This window comes from Gnatocerus cornutus, chromosome 6 (genome assembly GCF_029298725.1).
Source record: "Gnatocerus cornutus isolate USDA-ARS CGAHR chromosome 6, icGnaCorn1.1, whole genome shotgun sequence".
NCBI classification, from domain to species: domain Eukaryota; kingdom Metazoa; phylum Arthropoda; class Insecta; order Coleoptera; family Tenebrionidae; genus Gnatocerus; species Gnatocerus cornutus.
This window is the reverse complement of record NC_142238.1, coordinates 6,863,350-6,890,602: the sequence shown is the minus strand read 5'-3', so window position 1 is coordinate 6,890,602 and position 27,253 is coordinate 6,863,350. Positions and strand designations below refer to the sequence as shown.

At 31.6% G+C, this 27,253-nt stretch overlaps 2 protein-coding genes across 2 annotated transcripts in view; both read left to right on the top strand.

Annotated features, from left to right (window-relative positions):
* The window catches only part of LOC148172469 (prolactin-releasing peptide receptor), a 28,078-nt gene extending 5,429 nt beyond the window's left edge, over positions 1-22,649 (top strand). Inside the window, exons 2-7 of the mRNA XM_088039471.1 lie at positions 4,242-4,421; positions 15,784-15,875; positions 17,906-18,061; positions 19,227-19,553; positions 19,618-19,836; positions 21,824-22,649. Coding sequence (XP_087895597.1) covers positions 4,242-4,421; positions 15,784-15,875; positions 17,906-18,061; positions 19,227-19,553; positions 19,618-19,816 — 954 coding nt within the window. The 3' untranslated portion in view covers positions 19,817-19,836; positions 21,824-22,649. The remainder of the gene's footprint in view (positions 1-4,241; positions 4,422-15,783; positions 15,876-17,905; positions 18,062-19,226; positions 19,554-19,617; positions 19,837-21,823) is intronic.
* Positions 22,650-23,413: 764 nt separating this feature from the next.
* Positions 23,414-26,040, top strand: Nurf-38 (Inorganic pyrophosphatase Nurf-38). Its single transcript, XM_088039408.1, has 7 exons — positions 23,414-23,625; positions 23,714-23,829; positions 23,878-24,148; positions 24,196-24,413; positions 24,477-24,535; positions 25,643-25,752; positions 25,903-26,040. The coding sequence occupies exons 1-7, from the start codon at positions 23,451-23,453 to the stop codon at positions 25,932-25,934; spliced, it is 981 nt and encodes a 326-aa protein (XP_087895534.1). The 5' UTR covers positions 23,414-23,450; the 3' UTR covers positions 25,935-26,040.
* The last annotated feature ends 1,213 nt before the right edge of the window (positions 26,041-27,253 follow it).

The window sequence follows — 27,253 nt, the reverse complement described above, 5'->3', positions numbered from 1 at the left end:
TCGTGTTTGATTGATACCAACATATTTGCATGTCACGGAATTGTTTGTTTTTTGAGTTCAAGTACTTGTGTTTGTTTTGTGTAAAAACAGTAAATATGATCAACTTTGTTTGACAACTTAATTTTTTGTTTTGTTCATGTTACGTAATTGAATGGATAAAAATAATAATTAATGTAATTTTAGTATCTATTGAGGAAATAAAACTATGCTGTTGACATCATGGATTTGAGTTCAGGTTTTCAATTACTTCTCGTATCTTTGTTTATTGTCACTAATCATTTTGGTCTCTAAATAGAATTTAGCTCTGGTTTGGTAAACTTTAACAAATCGGTATAATAGGGGTTAGCTGGTTTCGACCCAATTCTCGATCAATCAATTTGAGTTTCTCAAGTTCGTGAAAGTTGTGATTGTGAGCTCTTGACGCCTTTTTCCAGTTAGTCTTTCATTTCGCATTAAATTTAACCCAACTAATTCATGTTTGCATTGCGACTATCCACCAACTCATTAAATATAAAAATTGTTTATTCGCTAAAGCAATATAATCGCGTTTCCCAGTTACAACTCACGTAGCCACTCTAATTTTTCGTTTCAATGGGTGTCAATTTTCTACATCATGAATGCATGCTAATTGCTAATAGCTAAACTGTATAACTATGTTACAATATAATTTACAAACTCAATAATTTGTCACTTGTGAAAGTGCTTGAAAACTTCATTATGTGAAAGCATAGTTAGAACTTTCATTAAACAATTATAATGTAATGAGTTTGAGAGTTTGAGCAAGGTCTTACATTGAAATCAATGCAGTTTAGATTACGCTTTTAATGAATTATCTAAATTCAATTTTTTTAAAGTATTTCGATCGACACTTAGGCCGGAATTTTTGTTACTCCATATCTCCGGAACTACGGCAGATAAAAAGATGCGGTCGGTTTGCTTCATCGTTTTCATGTCAATAAAGGTGTAGGACACTAAATTTGGTAACTACTTATTAATTAAATTTGAAACAATTTTATTTGATGGCTTTTCCAAGCTTATTTGTAATATACAATTAGATCAAATAGTTATATGAATTTATACACATCCTTCTCCTAATTACTATTACACCCTTTTAGTACGGGAATGAAACCTCTGATGTAAACAATTAGACTGCATCATATGTCAAAGAGAAGGATTCTCTCTTTGCATTGTGCGTTGTCTTCATTACACCCTGTACGTAAATTAAGTGTTCAAACAATTTTTAATTATCTTCGTCTTCGTAAACTATGAATCCTTGTCAAACTGTTGTCTAATTAATTTTTAATGAAAGGAGTAATTTTATTTCGCATTTTGGGTTGATTTGCGTTTTAAAAGAGGCACTTTGAACTAGGTAATGGTTTTGCACGTTCTCTTACAATCAGATGCTTCTTTATTGTAGTACCGCTCTTAACAGCTAATTATTCCTTTGTCTAAAGGAGCTAGTGGCTTTAGGCATGGATGTATTTATCAAAGACATTAGTCAAAGTAATACCCACTGAGAAATATCCATAACCACAAGTGAATTTTTATTTTAATGTAGCTATTTTCTGCCAACTAATTTTGCAACTTGCTAGAGTTAATAAACGGCACAAAAACAGTAACCTTGAGTTTGATTTGATTTTAAATTGGAGATTTGTATACTTCATGTCGAAATATTTGTCAGTGAAGTAGTATGAGTAATCGATTACTCTGAGGTCATTATTTATTCTTTTGAATTTTTCAAGTGTGTACAGTTTGGAGTCTAATGGATATATTTTTCATACAAATGTACCTTTTCATATTTTTCAAACATTTACTTTTTACGAGCGTAGATATTTCCTTCCGTAATTCTTATTTGATTATATTTTTTCTTTATATCTCGGACTTTAAGCATGACACAAATTGGCGAATACAATATAAGTGCTAATAATCCGTTCCGTACAATGTTTTGTTAAGAATTCCGATATGTCTAAAAGATAAACCGTTTTTAAACGAGCACTTCTAAAGAGAATTTAATATAAATGCCTTTGTAAATTGAAGTATCTGGTGAGAGTCTACCTGAGCTTTTATTCGGTTTCATAAACTGGAGATGACACTTAAACTTATTTGCAGATTGATGAATTTTCTTTGGAAAAGCCATCATTATTCATTACGTAATAGTTATGTTGACGACGGATTCTGATTTAATAAGTGAACTCCAATTTTTTACGGCTTAAGACAGAGGCTTTGCATTAATATTTCGGGTAAAATTCAGATTTAGGTAAATGAGGTTGGATGTTTCAGATTTTTTAAGACGATGAAGTTTTAATTAAAGTCAGTGGCGTAATTTGCTCAGCGATGGCTGGATTCATTAATCTTGGGAACTATTTTCATATAAATATTGTTCATGAAGTGACTTCATTAACATGGTAGCTTAAAGCTTATAAGTAACACCAAAATTTTTAGGTGTTATGTTAATTTTTAAAGAACGTTTTATACAAAGTTATTTAATAAACGTTACAATTATTAGAGGGTTGTTTTCTATACTTTGAACAAACGTTTTACTAAGTCCAACAAACGTGCTTCTCAATTGCTTGCAATGATAAAATGTACACCTTAATCGGCTTCATAAGTTACGGATCTTTCTACTTACTTTTTAAACGAGTGGAGATTTACGTAGCGATGTATATTTTATTAGATTTATTTAGTAAATAGTAAATTTAACACATCGTTGCTTTTTTGTAGACAAATTAAATACGAGAAAATTTGTCTATTCAGGTGCGAGCCAACTATTTTTTTTTATTTCGAATTATTATATAATTTATATAATTTCTTATAAATCTTGTGTATCATAATTCTAGATTAGCAAATTAAATTAAAAGTTTCTATCCGTACACTTTTGAAGCAACATAACTCTAATATATTAATTGTCAAGTTTAATATAATATATGCCCTCTTGCTAAAATTCAAGTAAAATTGTTACCACGTTTACGATGTTTTTTCTATATTTGCCATCTACGTTTATTTTTTGAATACGTTTTCTCATTGTTTGAAATATTTCACATAATAATGACAACGGACTGAACTGTAAATTTACAAAAATGAATATTTGTTTCATTTCATGTGGCAAATCATTTATTGCTAAATATTAGAAATGCAGGCGATGAATTGAACCAGAAATTCACAAAACGAACAAAATTTTGTTACATTTATTAATTTTGGTGGGTGCGCCGGGTAAAATACGTGCATATTTGCTAGTTTGATCGGTATTTAAGCTGAAATAAACTGAAATTGTTATTATTGCAAGCTTATTAAGGAGTATGTTGTTTCTTTATCTAATTAATTTACAGTTTCGCGAAAGAAGGTTTAATTTTCTTCGAAAGAGTGAGTATATCACATTTCACTGTATCTCCGAAGCAGGGAGAACATACTACGTTAATTAGAAAGGTTCATAAATAGGAGCATAAATAAGTTAAACTTGACAACCTCACTTCTGTAGCCTTGTAATGTTATTATCTTATTATTCCCTATGAAAATATCGAGTAGCTGCGATTTTATCCACATAACATTGATTTTAGGCTAATTATTTTAAATTGAAATTAATTGGATTATCGTTTAACGCCAATCAACTGCTATAGTTGGGCAAGAGAGATTTTAAAATCTTACTAAAAAATAGGTGAGGAATTTTGCAATTTCCGTGTGATTTCAGCTTTTCTCTACGTCCAGGAAGTGTATTTATCAAACGAAGCAATTCCGGATTTCGTGGAATCTTTAGATTCCTTGATCAAAATCTGCTCGTGTTATCGCAGGATGTGTGAACGATTCTTAGTTAAAGTTTGTGTATTCGAATAGTGTATACATATTCTACACAAACAGCAAATGTAAACAGTTAAGCTTATTTCACTATTTGATTGTTTTGTTTTATGATGATGAAAACCCAGAATTCATACATTTAATTAGTAATGATCCCGCTTTTTCCGTTGTTTGGAATAATACGAAAAGTTGGTCTGCACAATGGGATGCATTGTCGAAGGACTTACTATACTAGAGCGCCTGCAAAACGCAAAAAATAGATTGAGTTAATACATTTTTAATGGAGCAAAATCTTCATCAATAATTCTTTTGTACATCTCGCTGTTTTATTATTTAAAACGCACGTCGATATAATAGTCTAGTTAGAGGTCACGTTCCAGCTGATTGAACCATCGACTAAAATTTAGTTCTTTAACCTGAGAATTGATGTTTAATTTGATACTTTCTTTCAGGACATTCCAATGCATACAACGACTTTAACGTTCCTTCTTATGGCATGGGATAGACTGCGTTTTGTGAGGCATCCAACTAAAGCACGTTTCCCAGCCTTTGTCTGCGTCGTTGGCACTTGGTTGGCATCGGTATGTTTGGTACTGCCGTACCCTATTTACATCATTTACATCGACTTAGGGGTAAGTAATGCCACTGAGAATATTGGATCTCTTTTTACAGTGACAAATAAAGTGTTTTTTCAAGATGAATTTGTTTTATTGTAACGATTCGATTGGTAGATTTTTCAGAAAGGCGACAACTCTTCACTTTATGATGCGCAGTAGCCATGTTGAAGCTTTGAATTTATAATTAAATTATGTTAAAGCAGGAAATGGCCTGCTGTAATCCTATATTGTTGTGTAGTCAAGTTATAGTTTTGAATTTTACACTGATAGATTACAGGCAACAAGTAATAGTAATTCCCAGAACTAATTTCATTCGTGTTTGTCACTTTAGGTTTACGTGTAACTTTTAAAGCTTCAAAGCTTTAAATGCGTTTATAATTAACGTTAAATATCGGACAGTGCGTTTTAGGTTTTGCAACTAATATTAACTATTTACTATATTTAGACCAATATTTCCTATTTAGAAATCCGTAATTAAAACTGATGCCACTATATTATGTATTACTAATAAATTCATTATGAAAAAGAGAACAGCTACAGCTTGTAATAGAAAATAACGGAGAATTCTGTTTTTGCGTTTATAATTCTTTTCCAGTGAATTTTAATATTCAACATTAAACAAATTGAACAAAATAGGACTGATTTTAATAATAAGAAATACAGCTGCAGAGACACAAACAGACTCCACTTCCAGACTAGTGTCATCTAGAATCGATTACGGGCAGGAATGTTATATAGGTGGGGAATGTTGATCTGACTGACCTCTTAAAAAATCAATAGTTGCAACCTGAAAGTGCAAATATTTTTTCAACTTGGCCTAAACTTTATCCTGGAAGGATAGAAGTCCAAACTAAAGGAGTTGATGAAACTCACTTTATAGTTTGTGTTTTCGTATGGTGAAATATGTATGTACATATCAAAACCGGGAATCTAAAAACGGAATGTTTAGTGGAATTAATAAAATTTGAACGTAACTAGAATTTATTCGACTTTAGGGTATTAGTTCACTTTGGCTGACTTTGTTAGATTTACTTTTTTTACAAAATTGATATATTTGAAATAGTTGCAATCAGAACATCATGCAATCAGAGATGAAATCAGCAATGCTTTTACCACTAATTAACACAACTAATAGAATGGCTTGAACAGTATAAAAGGGCTTCGAGACTATTAATGTGATGTATTTCTACTAGTGCGATTACTTAATTGAAATGCATAGACACGTGCACATATACCTAAGAACTTTAACTGTAGCTTTGACATATACAGGGTGACTTTGAAATAGAGGCGGAAAAAAACATTCAGTACAGCTTATTGTAAATGAAAGAAGTTGGTAGGTTTCGTTTTTTAAATTAATTAGTTTTATCTCTTTTATTAATCTCAGTTTTAAGAAAAAAATAAAAGAAATTGATTCCAATTTTCATGCTACGCTAATGATTATTATGGTTACTATGCATAGGTACATTATTAACGAACAAAATGCTCTGCGTTGTTGTTGAGATTATTTTGTGCATATCAACGGCGTCGAGTAAGGTTCGGATTTTTGAATTTTTACCTTTACCTTAAAATTAATAAAAATTACCGAAAACGTCTTTTACATACTTCCGTAAAGCCATGATTTTTTTTTCGCTACTATTTCATAATAACCCTGTATGTGTAGAATTAGCGTACTATGAATGTACCCATTATCTCATATTGCTGCCAGAAGCTTAATTTAATAAAAAATTTAGTTGCAAATTGTAATTTATGACGTCCCACGTTTAATTTTGCAAAATAAATCAAAATAAGATTGCATCAACGCAATGGTGGTCGCTGCAATGATCAAATTATTTTTTAATTTCAGCAGCGACATATCGGAAAAATTGATGATATTGCATGTATTCGTTTCAATTATAAAGTAGAGATAAAGTTTTGAATGAGGAGAGAAAATTGGGTTTGGTTCTAAATAGGCATTCTTCTCGGACAAAACGTTAATTTCTACATAATTCTAATTAGGTTTTATGTACATAATCATTTCTGAGAAACAAATTTTGATCATGGGAATGAATTATAGTTTTCCGCGGAATTTAAGGATAAAACAGCACATCTATAAAGCTAATTAAACAAAGTAATTAATTTTTTAATCAGCTTTTATCTCTGTAAAAAACCGGCTTGGTTTTAAAATTAAATAAGCAATAAATTTGAGCAAAAATTAAGTGCTTTTTCGCATAACTTAACCTGATTCTTAAACTTGAAAAATTGGCATTCCCGAAATTTGTGGCGCTAATCTCGTTCTATTACTTCGCGACCTGAGAACTATGTATAAGGTTCTAACTAACATTGCAATAAATTGATCTGTTTACGTTATCAGTGATATGTCCTTAATTTATTAAGTATTTATTTAAAAAAATTATAGGATTTATTAATATCATTTTGGCATGTTAAAATAATAAATTAGTTCATTTTTATACTTTTTTTTTTATAGAAAGTGTTTAAAAAAATCGTAAAACAAACAATTTGAATTTTTATCAAAATCACTTAGAACCTTATAATTCTCACGTCGCGACTTGTCACCACTGTTTTTAAAGAGTGTATGGCCTGAACTTTAGACAGCATCTAAGGCTTAAAAATTACAAAAGTATCACCAGTATTGTCGGCATTAGATTAAGTAAGTGAAAATATTTAATTAAATAAGCGCATTAATTTAGACTTAAATCCTGATAAGAATCTAAGCTTTTAAGAGCTTTATATATTTATTATTTATTTTGTAATACTGTGCCGATAGAATTAACAAAATCCTGTTAATCTTTTTCAAGTTTTTGTTGCTCCCATCCGCAAAAGGTTTAGAAGGGAGAATATTAAAGAAAGAGTTTGATTCAGAAGCGAAAGCTGCTGTATTGTTAGACCCGACGTAATTTATTAATTTCAAGACATTTCTTGCTACATTTGCGTGATTTGAATGAAACTTTTGTTAATAACGAGGGCGAAACGCATTATCAAGTTGGAAGAAAATTGCTTGATAATTTGAGCATCGCGCGTCAGAAATGTTTAAATTTGGCACAAAAAATTAACAATACAGTCGATTGCGTTTAACTGGAGCAATCCGAAGGTTCCTGTAAACCGAAGATTAGAAAAAACTCAATTGCATTTTATCTTCTGTCCCGATTATCTGATCTTTTGTCCCAATAATGAGAAGAAATCTTACTTATTTATATTTGATTCCGTTTTCTAAAAAATGTTTCAATTGCCTAGAGGCCCAATTAAACAAAGTATTTGACTAGCATCCAACCAAAGAAATAGCTTCAAATTTTGTTGTTAGTCCCACTTGAACGTAAATTTATGTGCCGATAAATTTGATCAGTTTTGAAATTTCATAACTTGACAAACTAACAAGTGCCATATTTTTAAAACGGGATCGTCTCTTCACAAAACATAATTTTAAAAGAGCTTCTGGTTGTGAAACTCAATTTGTAATTTATGGATAAGGTTGGAGTTTGCACCGTCTGTATATTGAAAATCCATTGTTTGCAGTGGCCATGAATGTTCTAGTGGTCTGGGTCACTGATGTATAAAGATGAGACCCTTTTTTGAGCAAAAATTGATGTTTGAAGCTTAAACATTATTAAGTAGATACACATAAAATTTAAATGGAAATGTTGCAGCTCTCCACTAGTGCAGTACGAATTTTAGAGCTCCATAGTCCATAACCGAGGAAAGTTTGCTCATATTGAAATACTATTATTGGTTTGAATAATATAATAGAAAGGTAATTTTGGTTTTCTGAAACACCTTGTGAATCTGGGATTTTTTTATTAGGCAGTGTTACAAGAAATGACACGCCTCGGGAAATATAAAATGCAGTAAAGCGTAGTCTTTCCACATTACAAGAAATCTTCTTGACATCTTTATTTCGTGTCTTAGAAGGAAAATATTTGCCGTTATTTATTTTAATAAATATACGTTAGCTCATGTGATACCGCAACTTTAAGGGCTTTGAATAATGGGACAAATTTTGTTATAATAAATTATAACAGTTGCGTCGTATAAATGTTAATTTCATCTTAAATATAAACAAACTTTAGGGTAAACGGGTATGTAAACACATTGTGTTTTTAATGCACAGTTTATAGAGTAATAAATTATATTTTTACCCCGTAAGTTTGCGCTCTAAATTTCTCTTTAACTTTTCACGTATTTCTCCGTTTTTTTAGCGCGTCACCTTTATCTATTTATGGCTTTCTGAATATAGATGAGTTATTTTATAATTAACCTTTTTGAGGCAGAAAAGGTTAATTTTAAACATGTATTGCTTCGTAATGTTATTCTAACACTTTCGATCTATTTTTTCTTTGAACCGGAAACTGGAATCGACATGTGTCACCCACATAATTCACCTGTTTCCGATTGTTGACGCTCATAACGGTAAATTTCTCAAATGTTCACATCGGAAAAGAAATTCATGAACACACGCTTGACTAGTGAAGGCAGCTATCGATCCGTTGCCAAAAGCACTATTCGACCATATTAATCTTTGTTTCGGTTAACATTTAATATAAACGTCAAACAAGACATATTAAAACCGCAATTCTTATGAATAGCCACTTAGGTTGATCTGTAGACTGGAAGGATCGATTGATTGATAATCCAGAGTTTCCTCTCTAGCTGCGTAATTGACTTTTAAAAATACGATCTGGCAAGGCCGTACTGAAATAAACTTATCTAGAAACTACCGGAAAGATACCATAATTCGTCTTTAGCAAATACGTGTCAAGTTAAACGTACCGTGAAGGCCACATAAAATTCACCACAGGTATTTTAAATATATTCTGCGGCCAGGAAGACGCACTTAGGCAGAACGTTACGTTTTACACTAAAACGCCTGATAAAGGACCGAAGTTACCACGAAAGGTAGAGCAAATTTTAAAGTAATCGGAAGAAAGAGGGGAAGCACGAAGATTTCTCTCGCGAAAGAAACTAATTTACGATTTCAGAGACTTTGCGTTGAATCTATAAATTAAATTGATCATCTTATATTTACAAAGCTTTCATTTAACTGATATTTGAACAGGATTAAATGGAAAATAATTCGACGAAACAAAGAAGAAGGAAGTGCGTTTTTAGCTAAATTGCATTAACTGTGTTAAACGTGGTTTCAACGTCAATTAAAGTCGACGACGGATGAAAATGTCAGCATTGTCGAATCTAGAGGCATTTTAGGTTTGGTACAAAACTTATAGGTTTAACATATCGTCAGTCTCCATTTGTGTAGCTTACTTATGATGAAATAATCTTTCTAAATCTTAAAGAATCTTTTGTTACATTTTTAACGTTTGAAGTGCAGTTTACACACCGCCAAAGTTTTATTACTTGTCTTATAAAACTTTATTCTTATTCATGACTAGACGGCTTTATTCTCTATTCTAAGTTCTTTGAAGAGGTAAATTACGGTTTTGTCCTGTTCATGTAAAACGAGCTTGCAGACCATTTTTCACAATATTTAAATGAACAAAAGATAAACGAAAATTATTCCGACCACATTTCAGAAAGAATATTAAATAAGTTTTATGTCTCTACTTTCTACGTTTTTTTATTTACATTTTAGAATAAAGCATATTCCGTTTTTATGTTTATTTGTACAAATAAATTTGCTTTGCTACAAGATAAATAATGTAAAATAGCGATTATATTCTCCTTTAATCAACTCTGCTCTGTTAATTTCTGACTATTGTTATCTTATTTTGTAAACGGAACATTTCCATATCTGAGCTAAACGCTTGAACAAATATTTATGGCACACATTCAATCCAAATCCGCTTTGATTCTTTTGATTAAAGTTTACAGTTTGTACTATTATGCAATGCTGAGTTCAATATTGTGTAGCTTTTTGGCCCGGCGCATCCACCATTTTTATTAAGTAATATAAATTTATCTATTTAATTTGCTTAGATTCTTGCAATTTTTTGTTTATTTAAAATTAAATTTTAAGGTTTGTAAATATGTACCTCCAAGAAAAAAATTTGAAAGTAAACGTACGTCTCTTTAGAATTGTATGCTATTGCACTCCACAAATTCTATTTTTGCTTCGACAATCTCGACAATTAAAATATGTTTGATTCGATTGCACCTGAGCCGATACGATTCCACCTGTGCTGATATTTCGAGTCATTAATTGATGAGGCATTAAACGCTGCGCTATATGAATGTAGAGGTGTTGTAAGAGAGTACATTTCACTCATTAAAGTTTATGAACTAGCAAAGTCCTTTATTTTTCAGCTAAATGCTAATTGAATGAAATGCAATTTAATTTATTTTAATGAAACCGCATGTATTGATGTTTTCTATGTTTTTGTCTTTTATTCTTTGTTGTATGTTTAATTCAAATTAACAAACTTTATAAATACAAAATACTATAGTATTGCGTTGTTTAGCTGCTTGTTATAAAGTTGATTGAAATTTACTTAGTTTGTAGCATGACAGGTATGTCAAATGTGGTTAAATATACATTCCTACCAAGTAAACAAGGAATGCTGTAACAGGCTTGGTTTCCAGCACTTCAAAGACATGCACTGCTAGAAATGCTGAGGCTAATTATTATTGATCAGATTAGTCACATAGTATTTCCTAGATCGAACACGTTATGTCAATTATTATTGTTGCACATATTGTTAAAAAACACAAATCGTGTCAGAAAATTTATAAACTTAACTACGCTTTTAATTCTAAATGATGACGAGATTATCAGGTACGATTTTGTTTAATAAAAGTTTACGACTCAGATCAAAGTATTTCACTCTCTAAGGCTAATTTAATATCTTGATGTTTAGAAACAAAGAGGAGATTTGTAAAGAAGAAAGGCTAAATATAAATAGAATCTATAATGAGTTTGATAAAAGAATTGAAAAAGCTTTGTCTGCCCAGTTGCAAGCTAAATTGGTGGATTCGCCGAGCGATATTTTGTATACTTATAGATTTTATATTTTTTCTTTTGTACTTTAACTTACACGTTTTTATCATTAAAATATTTTTACTAACAAATTTTGTTTTGTACCGAAATACAAACCACGTTTTTCTCTGGGTAGTTTAGCACGTACTGAATTTTATATTTACTGGGTTTTTGTTGGAAACGTGTGCATCCCCAAATAAACCTTTTTCATGCAGAAATGCAGACTCAACTAATTAGAAAAAATTTCCGGGTTACACAGGTTTCGAGTTTAACGTACAGATATTACGAATTGATAAACTACGTTGTGAAACACGACGAGAAAATAAAACATATTTCGAGGGAGAAAATCAAAATTTTTGTGTAATGTTGGCACTGGATAATGTCGTTGCTTTACAGATGAGCAATAATTTCGTTGGAAGCTCAGTGTTTGGAGTCATCATTAGCTGAAACCTAAAGCATACTTTATCGTTGCCTGCACAAATATCCAACGGCGTGAATTACATAGGAAGGATAGTTAAAAGGTAAACCAGATTCTTGCAAGTTTAAATAAACTTTGTTGTAAGGGAGTTCCAACATAATCTATTGTTACCCAGAACTCAGTTTCCAGATAATCACAAATAATACTCTAGTATCTCCTCTAATCTATAGAAATCACATTTGTCAAACTTTAAGAACGATTATCTGATGACAAACCCTTGGAGCTGATTTATTCCAAATTCTACGAAGTACGTAGGATTACGCGGTAACTTTGCTTTCAACAATATTTCATAGTAATTTTGCTATTTATTACACTGCATGGTAAGATCGTTTCCAAATTTCATAATTTTATTACTTTCCTTAGTGTGTTCACACAACCATAGTAATTTATGTGTTCGACTTATTAACCTTAATACAGTTTGTACGTTGGAAATATGAGCCTAGTAGAAGCCCACAACACGCCTACCTTTATTTGTCCTCAGGATGGTTTCCAGTTACAAAGAGCCTTAAATAGTAAGACATTTGGGAAGGATGCGTAAGATGACAACCTGAGACTAGTTAGTATCAGGTAAAAGGAATAAAGCGAGTTTAATTAAAATTGTATAGTATTCATTCCCATCAGAATGTTCGCCGCAAAGTTCAATAAAGTTATAATAACAATTGCAGAGACACTGTTAGCATAATAATGAAAATTGGTACGTATTGTTATTTTCATATTCGATTGCTAATAATAAAAAGCAAATTTAAGATAAGCTAAAATTACCTCTTCAACTTAGAGAAGGTACGAGTCTGATTTATATATTTTTTTACTGCTTAAAAGTCTGCAGGCATTTTTTCAATGATCACAGCCGTTGCTACAGTTGAATGGAACTTTTCTCTACAAAATCTCAAAGAAAAAGAAATGATTAATTTGGATTGTGAGAATCCAGCTTCAACGCGTTCGTTGCCTTTGAATCTAAATAATGTCTTCGCAACTGTTTAATTTAATTTAATGGACTGCCTTGAAAAGATAGTCTGTTTATTTTTTGATTTATAAGACTTGCGTCATCTCCATCTAAGCTACCCAAAATGAAATAAGCCAAAAAAGCTATTTAAATGCTAAATATTTTTTAAACAGTTACTTACTAAGCAAAACCTTGTCGTGCATGTTGCGTTCATTGCCCGATTTGCTAATATGATTTAATTTGCATAATTAGAGTGAAAGCTCTACGAAAGCATTTTAATTACGCTGTGGAAAAAAAATAACAGAGGGCTTATACAAATTCTACATTTTGAGACAAATTTCAAGCGTGCTGCTGAAAAATTGGAATTTTATCATTTTCAATTAATCCGACAAGTTTAAGCCGGTGACAAATTTACGGTTCGAGTTTTCCGTGGTGGCAATACAAAATTGAGGAAATTTCATTCCCACGTTCTCCTAAATATTTACGATATTTTACTTCGACGGAGAATATGAAGATTGTCAAGTGTAGACGTTGACAGGTTTATTACGTGTTTTTTACTGAATATGGGGTGTGCAGAATGCAATAACTGGAAGTTTTATCAGGGAAGATATCAGAATATTTTAGAAATAAAGATATAATCGCACGGTGAACAGAAGTAGGGAAGACCGGTGTCAATTGTAACAAAGCCTATTTCAACGGCATCTTTCTGAAAATTTAAACCTTATTTAGAAAAAAAGTTTGGATACATTATCTACCTTATTACTATGGAGTTGCACGCATGCTCTTACATACCTACCATGTGTGTTAAAATGAAATTTCTAAACATCGAATAAATTTACATTACTTTCACTTAACTGGGGAAAATAACCAAGCAGGAAATATTGCAAAGTAAAAATCATTTTCTCCATTGTTTCTGCACATTTTATAAAACCAACGTCCTGACTGTATATCGTACCGCTCTGTATTACAAAGACTATTCTAATTGTATCAGCTTTAAACATTTTAGTCATGATAATTGTTAATTGACAACTTGTCAATGCTTTGATGTTTTAAACGTCAGTAATGAGAAGGACAGTATTGCACAGACTGCACTCAAATTTTTGAAATTTCAGAAAAATTACGTCTAAGATTTTGTGTCCGCGGCTGTATGTTACTATTGACGACAACTAAATGTGTACGGCAAAATTGTCTAGCGTAATTTTAACTTTAAATCATAGGCGCAGTTTTTATTGTCATTTGTGATGACAATAGTGACAGTAGTTAGTTAAAATCATCTAGAAATTGAACTGTAGTCAAAATACTAAAAGCCATGAAGACTTCAGAATTGTGTCTGTTAAGATTTTCAGTTTATGATTGCAATTAATTCAAAATTTTAATAAGCTAATTAAGCTTGTTATGAATAGATATTAATTTTGTTACAATTGACACCGGTCTTTCCTACATACCATGAAAATTCAATTCTAGGTTTATTTTAATACTAAAATGTTTTATACCTAATTTTATAACTAATTTAATTTTAAACACTTTTATTTATTATTAATTTTTAATTATTACAGGTTTATACAGGAGTTTTTAATATGAATATGCACAATACATTTTTGCATCTCATAAATTGTTTAAATTTATTTTAGATTGATCAAAGTTTCCATTTGATGTATGATTGTACAAAAATGTTTATTTTACATTTTTTACACTTTTGATATTGATCAATAATTCGCAAACACAAACTAGTTTAATAAAATTTCTTCTTCTGTTGGCGTTGAATCAAAGAGAAGTTTGGCAAAACAAGTACAACACACGAAAATCGACGACCTGACGCCACACCAAATCAAAAAATTCTTCCTGACAGATGTCATAGCATGGGTTAATGCTACACATGCGTTTTTAGCAGCGTCTCTTCTATCAAAAATGAAACGCCAACTTGATGACTTTTTCATTTGAACACCCATAAGCGCCGTCCAGTTAATTTGTACAATAATTTCCTAAAGCTTTTACGTATTTATCACAGCTGCATACATCATTAATTTGGATGTAAATAATATTATGCTTTTATTTGATTAAATGATGTAGCAACACAAATATTAGGTATCAAACTTCTGTAATTATTTTACAGGTATGTACGTTTTAAATTCAAATTGCAAAAACATTTTTCAATATCAAATTGTTCAAAATCTGCGACCAATTGAATTTCATGTCCCATAAATTTATTATTGAGCTTAAAAAATGAAATGTGATTTATTGTTTCATAAAGGAATGACTTGAACAATATTTCTAGAAGATTGACGATATTGCATACTGCTAGTCTCTGTTGAATACTTATATGCCTTTTACAGATTTTCACCGTTTTTCACACTGTTACAACTCACAAAAATTTCATTTCAAGATAATAAATAATAAAATATGCTTTTAAGCCGCATTATAGAATTAAAACAAAACTCTAATGTGATTATAATGGAAAATGAACTTTTTATGAGCGTCGGTTCCATTTTTGGCAAACTTTTATTTAATTCCCATTTTTTCTAACATCACACGTCTTTTTCCACCTGCAGCTTTTCGTTTAATTACTGTTTAATTACTGCAGTTTTCATTGCAGGGGCAATTACGGTAGCACTAAATTCATCTTAATTGCCACTACAAAAAACATTTCATTGAAACCATTATAGGGAGGATCCAAAATTATGAAATTAAGTCGAAACTATAATAACAGCACGTGTTGTATGTAGTTTTGTTAAGTTGGGGCACTTTTACTTATCCCGGCTACTTGGCGTCAGGTGTCTTAAACCGCTAAATTTAGCAGGATAATATTGCCGTTATAATTTTGTTTACTACACAAAGTTGCTCTTGAAGGCTAATATAACTGCCATAAAATGAGCGTGTGAAGGATTAAACCTCAGACTGGGAAACATGCGTGTGTAGCCACGCAGAGTGCAGTTAATTGGACCATATAAATACCAATAAATATCTTTTATGAAGTCGTCTATTGATTGTTAAAAATTGTATAATAATGACATTAACAAGGCTTTTTGGGTTTCAGAAATACGTTCCTTCATTGGAAGGAGCGGGAATCTGTCTTATTAACTTGGCCGACGACATGCAAGAGTACATGCGATGGATTGTCTTAATTATGTAAGTGAGTCGAAAATTACGTTATTAGCTATTAGTTATCAGGATTTTTGTAACGACACAGTATTAAATCAGGAATATGGAAGTCATTCTCTCACTAAAAGCTTTTATCTTAATAGCTGACTCATTCAATTATGCATCATCTATTAATTTCATATTTTTGAACAAATTTCTGGAGATGCACTCTCATAAAACTGCTTTTATAGTTAATCACACTTAATGGCAAGAATTTGAACTTCCATAAAATTACTTTTAAAATATCGACACCTCGTTGTGAAGACAAACTGTGTTTAAGATAAATGTGCTGAAAGTTACGCGTGCTAAGAAACTTGCAGACTGATTTCGGGAAGATTCAAAGCTCTAACGTTTTAAAATAGCTTTTCAAAGGCTCTGTGGGTTTTATGATCCGTGTCTCTTCTTATTCAACGACCCAAGAAGACAAAATAGACGATTCTGTGACAGATCGAATTGTTTTTCTCTTAGAGCTATTTATTCCCGGAAAGTTCGCACCTTCAGTTCCGGTTATTTATTTTGCTTCTTCTTGTGAATTTAGTCAAGTGTAAAGCTATTAATTGAAATGCGATACTGATTCATTGGACAGGACTAAATGTGATAAATTGCTCTCTAACGAATTATTGTCATGTTTCGAACTATAGTTCCGGATAATTGAATCTCTTGCCGTATCTACATAGTCGGTGCTTTTTATTCACTTTGTGTTCGAAAACTGTTCAATTGCTTGTCCTATAAATCACAGTGATTGAATAAGCCTGTAAATGTGACAACGTGGACTGATATTGAACACTTTTATTGAAATATGAGAGTAAATAATACGTCTGTACGCACTATTCGAAAACTATTAAATTAATGAATATTGGGAGTTTTGTCGTAAAATATTGTCACCGCTTCGTTTGGTAAATACGTGCATTATTAAAATCTCGCTTTTTACCACAAAATTCATTTTGCAGGCTCTTATCGGACAGTTCCAGGGCTTTTGCCATTTACATTTTACATTTTTGAATAATAGCTCTACATACCTACTAGTAACACTTTTCCAGTAACCTAATGTCACAACAAAATATAAGACAAATTTAGTACATAGTCACAGATTCAATACTTAGTAAAGTAGGTAGGCTGAAACAATAAAAAACTTTCTAAAACTATACATACAACTACCAACTATTGTACTTTTGATATATTTACTTTAAGGAGATTGATATTTTTTGTTTCAAAGATTTTATAGGAATCCAGTATTAAAGAGGATTCACAATAAAAAGGAATAAACGTTTGTCCTTGCTAGCAATTGTGAGAATTATAAAAAATTACAGAAAAAAAAATTGTATCTAAAGTCAATTTTTTTGCAATGTAACTTTTTTTGTTTTTGTTTTTATACAAAAATCAATGTACAATATATACATATTTATGGATTTTAAACGACCTTAATATAATTATTACATTTACAGAATCGTTTCTTCTCATATTTGCCTGAGTTAAAAAAATATGTCATTGCCATACAAAAATCTTTTATCACAACACGTGCCCATTGTCCATCTTTCCGAAACAAGGTTGTCCGTTCGTGCAGAGATAATCAATAATTCTCTTTTGTTTACTCTGCAAAAACCAAGAGCTCTCGTTTTGGTCCAACGAGCTTTGTGGACATGCATATAAATTATTACTAGACCAATTTATTGTCCATTTGTCTTCAAAGTTTGATTTTTTTGAGGCTATGAGTCACGTGTTCACCTGAACAACATGAATCATGATAAATAAATTTTGCGAAACTTCTCACTCCGCGAGAACCAATTAAAAGTTTTAAGATAATGTTTACTTATATATGCAAAAAGAGTAAATCTTTAGAATACACTATCTGGTTCAATGATTCGTCTGAGAATGGACGCGGAAGTTCGTATCCACTTTGTAACTTGTGAAAAGTGTAAAATATGACGTGCCGACGCATATTTGATGCAATACGATTAGGTTTATTGCTATATGTACACGACTTTCCTTCTAAATATGATAAAATATGTGCATTTTAGGTATGCCGCTCCGCTCGCCACTATTTCTTACTTATACATAAGAGTATCGCAGGAACTGCAGAGTCAACAGGGATCTCTGACAGAGATAAAATTCGAAACCCGGAGCAGAGAAGGCCGTTCTAGGACGGATTCGCACTCTACTACTACAGATTTCCGGTAAGCCTAACTAAATTTGCTTTCAGGATGTTCATGTTGACGCCTTTATTTAATAGACTCGAGAGAATAATATTGGAAATTCGATGAAAATAGAAATCGATCACAACACGCTAGTTTGACTAAATTATTTTCAAAAGAGCAAACGGCAGGTTTTCCCGCAATTCACACCGCGATAAGAACGTGAACGCGAGTTTTTCATTATTGCAGCCATTTGAACTGTGGAAAAGCCACTCTTATCAGCGGTACTAAAATCACCCCTATCATAACTACCCTATAATGGCGCGAAAATCTGGTGGAATTGCGAACTTTTATTAAAAAAAAGAAACGTTTAGTTCGTGAAAGCTTGTTGAAGGCGACACGTAAACATTAGAGGGCATAGCCGTTAATCTATAAAAATAAAAACATTCATATTGTAGTCTTGAAAAATTAAAGATTTGAGTGACGTTTTATTTCCCAATGAAAGATTTTGCTGGCAACACAAATTAGATTACAACTGATTTGTAATAATTGAAGCATAAAGTTGCTTCGTTAAGACAGTTTAATTTAAATTAAGTTTTTGTCTTTGTTACTTATTCGCTAATGCAAAAGAGGAATCGCGCGGATAAATATGCATGAAACAATTAAATCTCTGTGTTGTTACAAGCAAAACTAGGGTTTAGAAAAGAAAATCTTAACAAGAACTCTGTTATTCTGGCTAATTCAAATCTGCATCAATTACGAGTTGGAGTCGAATGGTTGATAAAAAAATGCGGATTTAGTTGGCGCATGCACCATTTTTATAATCTGAAATAAATATATTCACAGGACATTACAACACAAAGGTTAAATTTAAATAAGAAAAAAGTTAATTTATTTAATGTTATAAAATATTTATTGGTGTTTATTAACTTAAAATTAAAATCATGAACAGAAGCAAATAAGTTAAGCATCCAAGTTATTTCCTCCTTCATCTGCTAGAGACGTTACTTCTTTAGTTAATTTCCTTATGAAATCTTTAAAGTTTTCGTGATTTGCGTGGAAGCTCTTTAGTTATTAAAAATTCTTGTTAAACTTAATATTAAATTTCCTTGTATTATGTCGAGCAGAAGCAATTTTCCGGAGTGTCTACTTAAATTTAACCACACCTGTAGCTTTCAAATCTATGAGAAATTAAAACTAATTTCAGAAGTAGTCGCGGAGATTGTGATCGTTCCAGTCAATACAGCCGCAATAGCTACAGAGATCACGAAGGTGGTCGTATAAGATACGAAACTGAGGAACCTGAGTTGGATTTTGCTAAAGAGAAACGCACGCAACGTTACTTGGTTCCGATGGTAACATTATATGGCATGTCATTGTGTCCACTGATGATCCTGCGGCTCGCTCGATTGGTCCTTCCTGAAACTTATGACAATAACAGGAAGTTTGATATTTCATACACAATGTTTGTGTGGGTGGCCTTTGCTCCCACGTGTTCAACACCTATTCTCTACATCGTTTGGCAAATGAACAGGTCAGTCGTGATATTTTTTATAAAGTTCAATGCGTAATTAAAACTTGAGAATTAATTTGTGCAGATCTTCAAAGGAGCGTTTTTTGGGTTACTTCCGATTCAGCAATCGGAAGTTGATACAATCGTGTGAAACGGTAATAACAGCTGCTGGAACCCCAGCGGTGCCTAGAGCCAAGTGTAGTCATGACGAGTCGATTGTACAGCAGGTGGATGATGGACATTCAGATAATAATAGTTTCCAGCAGGATTTTGCTTCGTCCTGATGATATAAAGGACGACACTGGTAGGTAACTTTTTCGTTTTGTGGGAGATATTTCATCACGCAACATTTACCGCGTTTATCGTAAATAACCCAACAGATTCTGTGATGACGGGCTCATCATTGCCAGCCGTTTATTTCGTTTCTTCCGACTAACGCGTTTCAAAAACTCTTGCTTTCAATTCAATTCAACCAGCTATAATGAAATGTTTTCTTTACTTTGAGAGCTTTATTTAGAGTTAGTCAAAAGTTGTCTCTGAAATCAACATTAATTTAGTGGAGTGTAATTAAGCTAATGTGGGGCGTTCGATGAAAACATGCGAAGGGCAAAAATGGTTCATAAATCAGTTAACCCTTGTAATTTAAGAACAGACCTTTTGTGGAAATGCCACATAATTTAAATAGGGACATTTTTCAAGCGAGCCGAATTTGCCAAATCTGTACATAAATATCGGAAATGCTTGATTCAATTCGATACTTTTTTAACCAGGATTTACTCAAGTTTTTAAGGTGAGCATACTACTTAATGGCACAATATTTTATAAAAATTACATTTTATTGTTATCGGATTATTTTTTCTCATTTGCAGCTAGTAGCTTCGAAGGCTTCACTCACAAAAGTATATTTCAAAAGTTTTAATTTAAAAGACATTTTCAATTTTATTCTCAATGAAAAAGATTACATATCATAAATAAATTCAAGAGTGCTGAAACTAGATATGGTTTGTTCTATTAAAAGAATGTAAGACTTTGAAAATTAAAATTGGTTATAGTTAGTAGTTGTAATTTAATAATTGAGACACACTTTTAACATTTAGAAATTAAGCCATTTGTATTTTTCTCAGTTTCCAAGAGAAACTTAAAGCAATTTGCTACAAGAAAACTTTAGTCTTAGAAGCATATTATGCTTAATTGGGTACATGATATGAAAACTTTTCTATTTTGTATTGGGTTCTTTATATACCTCCCACCATGAATGAATAAGATTTTTTATTTTTTATTACTCGTGCTCGAACTTTATCTTTACTTTTATCGAGAATCTGGGCAAATTTCTAATTTTGCTCTCATCCTCATTATCATTCACCGTTCGAGTTTAATACAAGTTTAACACAATGACTAATTAAAGAGTTTCGAGAAACTGTATTGTATGTTTATAATTTTAATCAAAATTCTGAAGGTAGTTTCATTTATACCCTTGTTACATTTAGACAGGTGGTTTTAAAAATCCATTTTCTTGTATTTTTCTCGAATTGAGAGTTAAAAATATAAAAGTTTAAATAAAACCTATAAATGGAAAAAGGGGGAACATTATTAATTTTTAAGGACTTAAATTTTACAGAAAATTTTAAATTGACACTAAAATTAAAAGAAAAAACAAGATAAAAATGTAATCTGAGGTTTGAATTTTGAGTTAATCTACGTATTTACTTTTTATTTAATTTTCTTGTTAGTCCATCCTTGTAGCATAAAAGATTAAAGGGAATTATGAATTATGTAAATCCCCACAAATTAAACTTATTTTTAATGGAAAAATTTCAATGTTAAAAAGCCAAAAAAGCAAAACGAGGATTTTACATTCATTTTATTAACGAAACGTGAGGAAAGAATCGTTTTAACTAATGACTTCAATGAAATCCTTTTTGTAATTTACTTTTCGTTAAACTCACATTAAATAATTCATTTCTACGTACCGTATATGGAATTTATAAATGTTATTCTTTTAAATTGGCTTAACAATGTACTCGTATGTATTCATCAAATGATAAGAAAAATCCGAAAATAAACAATGAGCTTGTCTGTAAGCGTAGATTGTAGATTACAGACTAGCAAGCTCACTTTTACTTTTGTGAATAAAAAAAGATCAAAGAAAAATTGCCCTGTCAAGGCCTTTGATGTTTTCAAATCGCAATTATCATTTACCACCTTTAGATGAGTCTACCCATATTTTATATCTGGTCACTTTCCTGCTTTCATTTCAAATTGATTGCTCTAATTAATTCAATTTTTTGCAGTTCCGTGGCGAGTTCCTATCTCTTCCGAGTGGAGCAATTGATCTGAAGCAGCTCCGTTAAAAAATCGACAGCACTTTTTCTGAAGAAATTTCCGGTGTATTTTAATGTAAAATGTCGACATAATTCAATGACATCCTTTTTAATGTCAGTTTCCCGATGGAATATTGTTGATATTAATTGGATTGGAATATTTTTGTACTTGTGGAAAAATTTTCGTGTCTCGAAATGTGATGTACTCATATTTCAGATAAAATAGATGTTGGCTGTCAAAAGAATTTTTGTCAAACAGGACAGCCTTTGATAAAAAAAACCCACAGCTTTAGACTAACGGTAATAAACCTACCTACAATTTCAAAGAATTTTTCATAATGCGACCAAGAGAGAATTATCATTAATTTGTAACACACCGCTACTGTTATTTGCAACAATTTTGTGCATATTTAAATGGTAGCATTGTTGCTGGCTGTACAATACATGTATCCGTTCTTATGTGTCAATTTTTGTACAAATATATTGTAGTTTATCTTGAAGAATTATTGAATCACTGCTACAACAATTGAATACCTATACTCAATGATAGAAGTTTTATATTTATTTCGTAAAGAATGTATTGATTTCTTACGTTTTAAGCTTAATGTAAGTTTGTATAATCTGTTACTGTAGCTTAATGACACTAAATTTTAAATTCGTAGATAATAGAGTGTCAAAGGGCTCAACGTGATGGATATTTTTGATGTAGCAAATTGTGGTCACTGTTATTGTGCCCTATTTGTTGGTATTTGTAATGATGTTTTCTTTGGAGGTTCAATAAAGGACATTTTACTTATCTTCTTTAATTAATCTACGGGCGAAAATTATTATGTGTGTAATGTTTTTCTTTTAACATTTGCTTTTTTTATTGCGCTGGTAAATAATGAAAACCCTTTTATCTAATTAAAATCGGTCTAACAGCATTTACATGTACTTTGAAATTTATGCCACCAGGGCGATGAAATATGAAAATTACTGTTCAAATAATTAAAACATACCTCAGCAGTCCAACTACGTAAACACAATTTATTCGTCCATTATAAAATAACCGAGATTTTCCGCGTTTGCTTTCCATAAAAAGAGAACTTGCAAGCTGGAGATTAAAAGACTGCTTTGCTACTTTTATAAAATTGGCATCGATTGCGTTTTTTTTTTTGATCAGACTTGGAATTTCTCGAAATTGGCAATTTTCGTTTTCTTTTGGTCTGCGCCGTTAGAAAAAAAATAATAAGGAAGGTCAGATATCTTATTTATATACATTTATAGATATAAAGATACCTTTATCTTGTGTTTTTTTTATTTTTTTATCTCATAAATTGTTCTACTGACCTTTGCTAAGCTAAAGAATGTTATCAGGAAAAAACTTGACCTTGTCATATCAATAAAATACCTTGTGATGACAATGCGTCATTGCCAATGCCATAGTTTTACACAAAAACTGTTATTACTACTTACAAAAAAACAGTAAAACTAAATTTATTCAGAAAATAACGAAAAACACTTTGATCCTTTATTTTTAAACACGCAGACTTTGGCGCCTTCCACTCCACTTTATCGATTAATTCCTCAGTTGCGAATCCGACGTCTAGAGGGAGCAATGTTCGCCAACAAAATATCACACGTGTTGACAGGCGGCTTTCACAAATTAATTTCCAGGTATCCAAGCAACTCATTGCGCTCATTGTCATTGTCTTGTCGCATTTGTTCAAAGATGGCATATTCCATTGTTGAAAGGGGAGCACCATACACGTCAGACTACAGAGTTTATATTCGTAAGTTTAGAATTTTCATTTATAACCTTTTAACTGAACCTTGATCTTCATGTAATGATGACCCCCATTCTGAAGAGTCTCTTTTTAGATAACAAAAATGGACCAATTTCACCTTTGCACGACATTCCTCTTGTTGTGGATGCCGCGAAGAAAATCTTCAATATGGTTGTGGAGGTCCCTAGGTGGTCCAATGCAAAAATGGAGGTAATAGGAAAGGAGTGAAGTTTCTAGGAGATATAGCAAGTTTTCTAGATTACCATGAAAGAAATTTTGAATCCTATCAAACAAGATGTTAAAAAGGGCAAACCTAGATTTGTAGCAAATTGTTTTCCACATCATGGTTACATTTGGAACTATGGTGCTCTGCCCCAAACTTGGGAGAACCCAGAACATCTAGATGATGGTACTGGTTGTAAAGGTGATAATGATCCTATTGACGTCATTGAAATTGGCTACAGAGTTGCTAAGAGAGGAGAAATCCTACAAGTTAAAATCTTAGGAACAATTGCCCTTATTGATGAAGGTAAAACCACCAAATTTCCAACAATGATTCTCAAACTGTATCTCTAGGTGAAACAGACTGGAAACTAATTGCCATAGACACAAAGGATCCTTTAGCAGATCAAGTCAATGATGTTGCAGATGTTGAGAAACATTTCCCTGGACTTTTAAAAGCATCAGTTGAATGGTTTAAAATCTACAAGATTCCTGATGGGAAACCAGAAAATCAATTTGCATTTAATGGTGAAGCTAAACCAGCTAGCTTTGCCCTCAAGATTGTAGATGAGGTATTGATTTTTATTCCCGGGATCTCCAATGTTTGCAGTGTAATTTAATTGATTTTTTTATAGGTACATAAGTTCTGGAAGGCTTTGGTCAATAAAGAAGTAGACGCCAAGGGCATTTCCTGGTAAGTTTGTGGTTTTACTTACTGTAAAACTAGCGTCTTGTAGCTAGCTGAACGTGACAAGGCCAATTCAAACTTTAGTGTTTATAGTTATTTATGAGGCATGACTTTCAATTTGTCTAGTTTTTATAATAGAAAGTTATCGCGATAGGTCACTTTTATACATAAAACTGATAAAAGCTCATTCAATACTGGAAACATGTTCTATAATATTTTATTTTTGCTGGTTTCACGTTCAAGGAGAGCTTCGCTTGTTCTCTAGAAAATGTTGTCTTTTTATAATTAACTGTATTTGGATTAAATCATATTTATCAAGAAAGTTTACATAAAAATTCCAAATTGTGCTCTTTTGGTTTTTTGTAGCAAAACTGAAATACCAACAATAGAAATGGGATAATATTGAATTTTTATGTAAGATTTTAGTTGAGTAAACAAGCAAACAAACTCACCCTCTGTCATCCTAGAAATCTGACGCCAAACTGAAGATTGTGTAAAAATATTGATCAAAGAACTCCGCAGTTATTTTATTTTTTTCTGAGCATTATTTAATCTGGTTATATCTATCACAAGATTTCTTACAAATAAAAAGAAGGTTAAAGGAAATAAAAGATTAAAAACAATGCAGTTACATAATTTCTGATAAGGCGAAACACATAATTTGATTGTTTTGAAAAGACTTGCGCAGCTACAAATTACCTAATTCTTGATTTTTAACTTCGTTTTTTAATTGTTATTGTGTCTCTTGGACATAAAGTACATGCGCCGAATCAAAAAAATTTGAAGATCCATTTTTATTTTAACTAGCATTGAAACAGACTCATTCTACGTCATTTACAAATTTTATGTACTTGCTGAACTAAGAATAAAAAGCAGTTTTACAAACAGTATAATTGTTTTACTGTGACTAATCATTTCTAGTTACGTTTCTCGTTAATTTATAGACATTGTAATGTATTCATAAAAGCGTAAAGTAAATTTTAGCATGGCGCCAATTTGTTTTGTTACATAAAAATCATACTTTGCTTCATAATGATTACTTAAACTATAATTAGCTTGTTTTAAGTGTCCAGGTACAAATAATATAAACTTGAGTTAATTTTATTTTTACAGTGTAAATACCACTATAGAGGGCAACTCATTTAAAGTCTCTGTAAATGAGGCTAAGGAAGTAATTAACAAAACACCAGCATCTGCCCCAGCGCAGGCTATTGATCCAATTGGTAAGAATTCACTAATTTTTTTAACATTATTACAACAACAAAAATTTCAGTTGATAAAGTAAACTATATTAGAGAAGCATGCAAATGTAGACTTTGAAATTCAAGTGTTGTTCTGTGAGATTTTGTGTTAACGTGTTGTTCTTTTTTCAGTGGACAAATGGCACTACGTCCATTTAAAATAAACATCAAAGAAGCCACAATTCTCACACCGTCGCATTTACTTAAATTAAGGTACACACAACCAGTGTATAGTGGTTTAAAGCGATCAATAAAGTTAATTTTTAAGTAGCTAACGTTTTTACCTTAGTTTCATGTTATGTCAACTGAGAAGTTATGCTCAGTCACCGGAAATGCAGTGGAGGCGTTTAAAGGAATCGTCCTGATAAATAATTCCTGGAACATAAAAATGATAACATTGTTAGAACTAATTAAAGTCATTGTAATTTACGCCGCGGTGTTGTTAGATTGTCATGTTTTAATGATTTGTTTACTGAAAATACCTTTAATGGTTATTTGGAACCTTGCAAACATTTGGATCATTTGTCAGTTGTTTGCATATTTAATTGCATCATAACTTCAGAAAGGTCGTATAAAAATTATACTAAAAGTTGCATTTTTCAACTTTGTAGTTTAGAATGTTATTAAAGTGTTGGTATTTTGTCAGTTGTCGCTTCCGATACCATTTATAGCAGTGCTAATTAAATAACTTAGGATTTCAATTATTTTATATTTTAATGATGTAGGGAGTGGTACCTAATAATATTCGCAATAAATGTCACCTTAAATTTAAAAAATTCTGCTCTACCTACGTAGAAATTAATCTAAACGGCATACATTACTAATCGACTGAATTACGAATCGCGGTCTTTTAATTTACCGTAAAATGTTCTTGGCACGAAAAGTGATAAGACAAGGAGCAACTTGAGGTAAGGAATTAAGTCTATCTCGGTTTACAAAAGTAGTTCTAATTTTAAAATTCAATAAATCGAATTATGTAGAGCAGAATTATACACAACGTTTTATGGTAGATATCCATGCACAGACAAGTTTTTAGTTAGGTGGGAGGAACTTTCAGAATGAGAACGAAAATGTATAATGGGGCAAGTGCGATGTTAAGTTAGCACAAGTTTCTATAATTGAGTGAACTTTGGAGTGAAATTTCTAGACAGATTACAAAATTACGAATGAGGAGAAAAAACTTTGATTACAACTGTGGCGGTAAAATTGCATTGTTTAGTGTTGGCATTTGTAGACGCGCAATTCAACTTGAAAAAACGCCGACAGCTATATAAATAGCTAATTTGTTTGATAAGTGAATTTTATTTTGCTCTTTACTGTTTTTGCATCAAATCCATAATGGAGGACGTTTGCAAATCAAATTTTTATCTTCATTAATTTAACGCGATTACAATCGTTAAGAATGTCAGTTGTGCATTAAATTATGATAATTTGGTAACTGACAATGAATGGCAGCCCATTATTCTGTAAAATTAGAAAAACG